Source organism: Apium graveolens, chromosome 6 (genome assembly GCF_009905375.1).
Source record: "Apium graveolens cultivar Ventura chromosome 6, ASM990537v1, whole genome shotgun sequence".
NCBI lineage: Eukaryota > Viridiplantae > Streptophyta > Magnoliopsida > Apiales > Apiaceae > Apium > Apium graveolens.
In genome coordinates, this window is record NC_133652.1 from 104,054,096 (window position 1) to 104,062,751 (window position 8,656).

At 37.6% G+C, this 8,656-nt stretch overlaps 1 protein-coding gene across 1 annotated transcript; it reads left to right on the forward strand.

The window, feature by feature from the left end:
• Positions 1–1,098: 1,098 nt before the first annotated feature.
• LOC141666939 (protein transport protein SEC16A homolog) lies at positions 1,099–8,339 on the forward strand. Its single transcript, XM_074473195.1, has 14 exons — positions 1,099–1,254; positions 1,383–3,640; positions 3,735–4,055; positions 4,201–4,329; positions 4,407–4,529; positions 4,640–4,807; positions 4,918–5,043; positions 5,152–5,286; positions 5,686–5,813; positions 5,914–6,022; positions 6,099–6,410; positions 6,526–6,675; positions 6,777–7,075; positions 7,568–8,339. The coding sequence occupies exons 2-14, from the start codon at positions 1,436–1,438 to the stop codon at positions 8,094–8,096; spliced, it is 4,734 nt and encodes a 1,577-aa protein (XP_074329296.1). The 5' UTR covers positions 1,099–1,254; positions 1,383–1,435; the 3' UTR covers positions 8,097–8,339.
• The last annotated feature ends 317 nt before the right edge of the window (positions 8,340–8,656 follow it).

Below are 8,656 nucleotides of genomic sequence, written 5' to 3' on the forward strand. Positions count from 1 at the left end.
TAATATTATCCCCCATTTATTTAACCAATATACAGCTTTGCCACTTCTAATTCATTTGCTTATATAAAACTAATTTACACTTGCCTTAATGGAACGTGGTGTTTAATTCATTTAAAAAATAAATTTACAAGTCAAAAACTAAATGCTAGTGCTGCATGCTGAAACCCGATACCCCATCATACATCTTTTCCTTCACCGCATAATTATCCTCTTGACTTGTCGGCATCAGTAAAAAAAATATATCCGACCACTTGCATTAATTAAAATATTCATCGCATTTTAACAAAAATACATGCAAGTATGTAAGGGCAAAGTATACGGTATTGTAAAAATAAGTGCACTTATTGCTATAATTTAGAATCAAAAGATAATTTTTGGTACTAAAATAATATCACGTCTCCGATAATTAATTCTATATTTAAATAAATCGTTTTAAACTTAACTAACTTTTCTATTTATGTGTATAAACTTTTTTCACTTTTACTTATTCTATCTTTCACTCTTTTTTTGTAATTCTTTTATAATTTGACAAATATAACACAATACTCCCTCCGTCCCAATATACGTTTTCTCTTTTGACTTTTGGTACTGTTCACGGTAAACGATTGACTACTAATTTACGTCTAATCTATAATATCAAACATAGTCATGAGTGATCTCGTTGGATTCGTATTTATCAGTACTTTAATACAGTGAAATTTTTATATTTAATACTAATACGAATTTAAAGATATTAACAATCAAAAGTATGCATTGGCAAAGGTGTCCAACACAAAAAGGAAACGTTTTTAGGGACGGAGGGAGTACTATATTTATGTTATATTTAACACAAATTATAGAACCGTACTATTTTATGACAGTGTTTACACCATTATTAGATTGTCAAGATTCACATTGTGTGCTATATTATAGATATAACACACCATTGGACAAGTTCTAAGTTGTAACCTATAAAAATACTACAATATTGTTCACAATTTACTTAAATAAAAATAGAAATGACATAATTAGATCATCAACTATAAAAGTTTTTTTTTTTAAAAAAATAGATAAGATAAAAGCCCACCTACTTTTGGTCGCAAAATCAATATCTACGTATCTACACATCCATGTATCTCTGATTTATAATTCGGGACCCATTAAAATCACCTCTTGATCATATTATTCATTCATATTAATCTCTAACTTAATTTATTTTGGTGACACGAATATTCAGTTATTTTCGGGTTTTATATCGACGCGCGTTGAATTAAGGTAATAACTATTTCAATCCTCTAGTCAAAATCAAATTCAATTGTTTTTCCTTGTTAATTTCAATCCGTTTTTAATTATTTTTAGTTCTCGATTGTGATGTTGATAGTTGATAATTTGACATTGTGTAGTGCAATTGTGATTGTATATATCTTCAATTTAAGCTGTGAATTAGGGTTTTTGAATGATGGCTTCGGGTCCTCCATTTGAGTTGGAGGATCAAACTGATGAGGATTTTTTCGATAAATTGGTGATTGATGATGATGATGATGATGCTTTTGTTGTTGAGGCTTCTTCGGTTTCGAAGAAATTGGGAGGTGGTGGGAGTGATTCTGATGATGCGAAAGCGTTTGCGAATTTCAGTATTGAGGAGGATGATGATGTAGAAGTGTTTGGGGGTTCTGGTTTACGAGATGTTTCTCGTGACAGTGGTGTGAATGTGATTGGTAGTTTGAGTTTAGGGGAGGATGTTGGTGGTGGTGTGAGTGAGGGAGGTGGAAAATGTGGTTCTTTGGAGGCGGTGACTTTGGTTGACTCGGAGAATGTGGGTGAATCAAAGGGTGTTGATTTAGGGGCTGAATTGGCGGTTGCTGGTGGTAGTTCGAGTAATGTGAGTAATGTTAGTGGAGTGATTAGTAGTGATGCAGGGACGGGTGTTGTGAGTGGTTTGAGTGAAGTTAGTGGTGGGAGTGTTTCTAGTGATGTGAGTGGACTGAATAGAAGTGATGCGGGGATAGAGTTGGTTTCCGGTTTGATTGAAGTTGGTGGTAATAGCATTTCTAGTGATGACAGTGGATTGATTAACAGCGATGCAGGGATGGGTGTTGTGTGTGGTTTGACTGAAGTCAACGGTGATAGTATTTCTAATGATGTCGGTGGATTGAATAATGACGTTGCAGGGATAGAGTTGGGGTCCAGCTTGACTGAAGTTGGTGGCAGTAGTATTTCTAGTAGTGTCAGTGGGTTGAATGATGGGAATTTGGGGACGGAGGCGGTGGAGGATTTGTCTGCTAGAAAAAACAGTGGATCTACTGCTCCGGGTGTCAAGGAGGTGCAATGGAGTGCATTTAGTTCTGATGCATTGCAGGATGGCGGTAATGGCTTCGGTTCATACTCTGATCTTTTTGGTGAATTTGGAGATGGTGCTACTGCTAATGCTGGAGATTTTGTCAGTGCATCGTTAAACATGGTATCAGATGTTGATATACGTGAAGCTGCTTTTTTTGATAATGCTCATAATAACTCACAGCATCAAGAGGCCCAGGTTTCTGCTGCTGAAGGGGAGAATATCGCGGATGCACAGGATTTAAATAACAGTCAGTCCTGGGAGAATATGTATCCAGGGTGGAAGTATGACCATAATACAGGGCAGTGGTATCAAGTTGATGGTTATGATGCAACCACAAATGTACAAGAAAGCCTCGACACATCTGTTCATGAGAACCCAGAGGTTTCTATTCCGCAGCAAACTGCTCAGTCTGCTGCAGGGGCTATACCCCAGAGTGGCGCAATTGAGAATGCTACCAGTTGGAATCAGCAGGATTTAAATGAAAGTGTTACTGACTGGAACAAGCAGGCTTCAACGGTGGGAGATACCAGCGTTGCAAGTGTATCAAATTTGAATCAGATTTCACAAGTGAGCGATGGATATCCCTCCCATATGATTTTCGATCCTCAGTATCCTGGTTGGTACTATGATTCGGTCTCCCAAGAGTGGCTCTCTTTGGATGCATATATTTCATCAAGTCAATCTAATCATCAAACTGAGAATCATCTCATTCAAAATGGTTTTCATACTTATAATCAAAGTGATGCAAACATTAAGGATGTATTTGGGAACGATGGTCAGTACACTTCTGGACATTTTAATAGCCAAGTAGAAGACTATAACTTTGACGGATCCTTCAGTAATTTCAATCAACAGAATTCAAACAGTTGGCAACCTGATTCAGTCAAGTCAAGTTTTGGTGCTTCAGAATTTGGTGGAAACCACCAATTGAATAATCACCATGACCCAGTATTTTCTGTGAACAACAATGTTAGCCAGCAAAATTCTTATAGTCGTGGAGAATCTGTCACTTATAATGGAAAAACAAGCCAGGATCAAAGCCAGGGCTTTGTCCCTCGAAATTTTAATCAAGTTTTAGATCAGCCAAGATTTGATCAGGATGCACAAACGTTTACATCAAATGATTACAATGGCAATCAGAATAAGGTAAGTTACTCTCACCAGCAGCAACAGAGTGGCAATCAGTTCTTTTATGCCCCAGCTGCAGGAAGATCATCAGATGGACGTCCTCCACATGCCTTGGTTGCTTTTGGTTTTGGCGGGAAACTTATCACGATGAAAAATAATGATTCTCTACACAAGTCTCCCTATGGAGGACAGGTATATCCTTTAGTTTTAGTGATAGGAATTTAACTTGCATATCTATTACAAATACACATATTTAAAACTGAATACTGGTTAAATCTGTGTTAAGGATTCAGTAGGTTCCTCAATTTCTGTTCTCAACTTAATGGATGTTGTGAAAGGAAGTGTTGATGCTACGAGCAACCAAGCAGGCGTGTTTGAGTACTTTCACAGTCTATGTGGGCAAGCATTTCCGGGTCCGTTAACTGGTGGAAGTGTTGCCACCAAAGAATTGAATAAATGGACAGATGAGAGGATTACATACTGTGAATCTTCTGATATGGTTTATGGGAAGGGAGAATCTGTGAAGTTGCTCATCTCAATGCTCAAAATAGCTTGTCAGCATTATGGAAAGCTCCGTTCTCCTTTTGGCACTGACATCAACTTAAAGGTGGCTAAATTCTTGTTTACTAAACTAATCTGAATGCAATATAATTGTTTTGGGTTAGATTTCTTGTACATCATAAATTCTTGTCAGAAAATGCTTCAAGTGATGTTGAGTTTGGATTAATTTTTAAATCTTGTTCCTTTTATAGGAAAGTGATGGTCCCGACATCGCAGTTGCCAGACTGTTTGCATCTTCCAATAGCAATAGTTCACAAATCAACATGTATGGTGCTGCTGCCCCCTGTTTGCAAAAGTTGCCTTCTGAAGAACGTATGAGGGTATGTGTAAATGGGGATACCGGTACTCTATATATTGGAAAAATATTAACTCCTTATTGCATATAATATCCTCCCAGGCAACTGCAGCTGAGGTTCAAAATCTTCTGGTTTCTGGTAGAAAGCAAGAAGCATTACAATGTGCACAGGAGAATCAGTTGTGGGGACCTGCACTTGTTCTCGCTGCTCAGCTAGGCAATCAGGTCTGTTGACTCTGTTCTACTGTTTTCATGTTACAATATCAATTCCGGCTTACCTCTGGTAGTAATGTACATCCTTTTCTTTTGTTGGTGGTAATGCTGTCTGCACCCAGTTCTATGCTGACACTGTGAAGCAACTGGCACTTCGTCAATTGGTAGCAGGGTCGCCTTTGCGAACATTGTGCTTGTTAATAGCTGGTCAACCGGCTGAGGTGTTCGCTGCAGAAAGTGCTGGTGGTGGTGCTAATTCTAGTACTTTAAATATGTCTCAACCCGCACATGTATGATATTCCTCAACCGTCAAAATTTGTGCATATTTTTCTGAATCACCTATTTGCCTCCGGTAAACTGCTTCCCTATATGCTCAACTTTTGCTTTGTTATAATCTCAGATTGGTGCCAGTACTATGCTTGATACCTGGAAGGAGAATTTGGCGATGATGATTGCAAATAGAACAAAGGATGATGAACTTGTGCTTGTTCATCTTGGAGATAGCTTGTGGAAAGAAAGAAATGATGTACATTGATCACTTCCGCACGTCATTCTGTTTATATTTTTTTCTTGTTTCATAGATGTTTATAGTCCTGATATTTGCTGTTTTGTTACTTAAAAAAATATGGTTCAGATAACTGCTGCACACATATGCTACTTGATCGCTGAGGCAAGCATTGAGCCATATTCAGATAGTGCTAGACTTTGTCTTTTCGGTGCAGATCATTTTAAATTCCCTCGAACATATGTCAGTCCTGATGCTATTCAGGTGGTATTTAATTCCCTTCAGCTCCATTCTTTATCTGTTTGTAGAATAGACGCCCTTTAAGAAACTAATGTTACTATGCATATATTATAAAACTAATGTAACTATGGATATATTATAATATTTTTCTTTAAAGTGATCTTATAGTTATTACTTATTAAATCAGTTGACCATTATAACATATACATTTTTGTAGTTAAATTCAGGCTCTCAATTTGTTTGCATGTCAACCACCTCCCTCTGAATTAATGTTGTTCCTTCCAAAATATGGTCCTAATAAACTGAAAGGATTCTATTAATTTGTATGGAAAAAGTATATGAAACATAATAATTAGAACTGAGACCTTGATACATGATCAGAGACACATTTATCTTACTGAAGTGACATTTTTTCATGGGCAGAGGACCGAAATATATGAATACTCAAAGTTGCTCGGTAACTCTCAATTCCTCCTGCTACCATTTCAACCATATAAGCTTGTGTACGCGTACATGCTGGCTGAAGTCGGAAGAGTATCTGATTCATTGAAGTAAGTGTCAGTACTTGGCTGATTAAGAAAAAAACTTGTATTTATATCTCTTTTTATTCTTAAAACGATCCTGTTTCTTAGCATAATTATATCGGTTCAGGTACTGTCAAGCTATATCGAGATCTTTAAAAACTGGCCGAGCACCTGAAGTAGAAACATGGAGACACTTGGCGTTATCTCTCGAGGAGAGGATAAAAGCTTATCAACAGGCACATCCATCTTCTCTATCAAGTCTTCATCTATTCACCGTTCATGTATCTCATTGGTTATACTTCCATCTTGCAGGGTGGGTTCTCAACAAATATGGCCCCAGCAAAATTAGTGGGTAAACTGCTTAATTTGTTTGATAGTACTGCTCACCGTGTTGTTGGGGGGTTACCACCTCCTGCAGAAACAGCAACAGTTGGTAGTTTTCAAGGTAATGAAAATTACACTCAGTCAAATCTTAGAGTATCTAGTAGTCAATCAACAATGGCGATGTCAACGTCAATGCCTTCAACATCAGTGGAGCACATAAGTCAATGGACTGCCGATGACCATAGCACAATGCCCAACAGAAGTGTCTCAGAGCCAGACATTGGTAGAACTCCCACACAGGTTACTGCTCTTTATTTGTATAACAAATCACTCTGTCTTGTCTAGTAATCTAGCATGTGCTTGTGTTACTATAACCTGGGTGTAGTTCATATTAGTCGTTTTTGTGTCGAATCAGAGTGATCCATCAAAAGATGCAAATACTAATGATTCACAAGGTAAAGCGTCAGTATCCGCTGGGTCATCTCGATTTGGCCGCTTTGGATTTGGCTTTGGCTCTGGTTCCCAGCTCTTACAAAAAATTCTAAAACCTCGCCAAGACAAACAGGTACTGTCACATTTCTCTTAGTTTGTTTTTTTACAAGTGGTTGACATTTCTGTAATTTGTTATGTCAAATTCTCACAGCTTTTGTTAATTTGCTTCTATAGGCTAAATTGGGTGAAGCAAATAAGTTTTATTATGATGAAAAACTTAAAAGATGGGTAGAGGAAGGTGTTGACCCACCACCTGAGGAAACAGTCTTGCCACCCCCACCAACAACTTCAGCTTTCCCAATTGGAACATCAGATCACAGTGCGAATAGTGCAGTGAGAACTGAAGGATCTCTCAGCAATGGAGGGCCAAATTATGGAAGTCCAACCTCTTTGGGGCATAATGCAGGGGCACCTCTAGTTCCACCCTCTTCAAATCAATTTTCAGCTCGTGGGCCGATAGGTGTCAGATCAAGGTAATTGGAAAATTTAAGTTTATTATTTCTCTTGTGCTGCTTTATAATGTTTAATATGCACTAATGTACCTATATTCCAGTAGTAAGATTGTATAAAGGTAATTTATTAAAAGAAAGGTTTAGTAATGATATGAAACTTCAGGAAGGGAACTTTACGGTCATGTGTATCCAAGTTTTTAAAACTGAACATCTTCACTGTATTCAAGCTGTAGCTTAGCACGGAAGTTTACTTTTATATGGTGGAGTTTCTTTTTAGATTTGAGTTGCAAATTTGATCTTTGTATATCACAATAAATATTTTAAAGAGACCCAGGAGACCAAATAGAATTGTTGAGTTTCTAATAAGTAATAATGAAGGTACATGTAGTAGAGTAGTAGTAAATCTAGTTGTCCCTTGTAGAGGAACTCTACAGTATTGGTCTTTTCTGTTGGTTGTCAACTACCATTTTAGTGTGCAACTTCGATCCACGCATCTTTTCTCGTTTTTGGCAGGTATGTTGACACCTTTAACAAAGGTGGTGGGAACTCAACAAACATGTTCAAGTCACCATCTGTTCCTTCAAACAGACCCATTAGCAGTGCCAGTCCGAAGTTTTTTGTTCCCATGCCAGTATCCTCAGTTGAGCAGCCAGCTGTGGATAACACCCAGCAAGCAACATCTGGTAATGAGAATCCTGTCATGCCATCTTTGAATGAATCATTTCAGTCCGTTGCCCCACCACCATCCAATAACATGCAAAAATATCCAAGCATGAACAACATTCCAAACAAGGGAACAACACTGGCTGGTCTTGGCAACAGCTCCCTTTTGTCTCACTCTAGGAGAGCAGCATCATGGAGCGGGATCTCGAACGAGTCTTTGCCTCCTCAGAGCAGTGCTGAAACAAAACCTCTTGGAGAGGCATTGGGTATGTCACCACCGACCTTCAAGCCAAGTGGCCTTTCTTCAATGCACTCCTCGGGCAGTGGTGACAACTATGGAGAGAATTTGCATGAAGTTGAAACTTTGATGCAGATATGACGTGTATATCTCATTTTGCTCTAGGCAGCTAATACAGTGTCCATGTCAATAAAGTCTCATCGTCAATGGGATATTTTGTATACTAAAGTGTTTCTGCTCATAAATATCATTTTAGAATTTATGAGGCAGCATTACCTATCAGGAATTGGCGCCAAAGTGGTGCTGGAGGAGCCTGATGGGTTTATAACAGATAATAAACTATATATATGTAGCAAGGAGTGTCAATTAGAATTATATTATACACATGTAAATTTACTACTATATACCAAAGTACGCTATTGCAGATATTTCTAAACAGGAGAAATATACCAAGGTTAAAGGTATGCTAGTATCTAGTATACTGCACTAGGAAACTTTATTTCATAATTAAAAGTAGTTGACTATTTATCGTACAATTATATAATCCGAAAGATGTTAAATTTCATATAATCGTCAAAATGTTGGGGACTTGAAAATTAATCTCAAAATAGTTAAAATATAAAAAATTACATGGTTTCATTGATGTCCTATACGTGCACTCCACTTTATTTGTAAGAAAGAAACCAATACAATATTCAAAA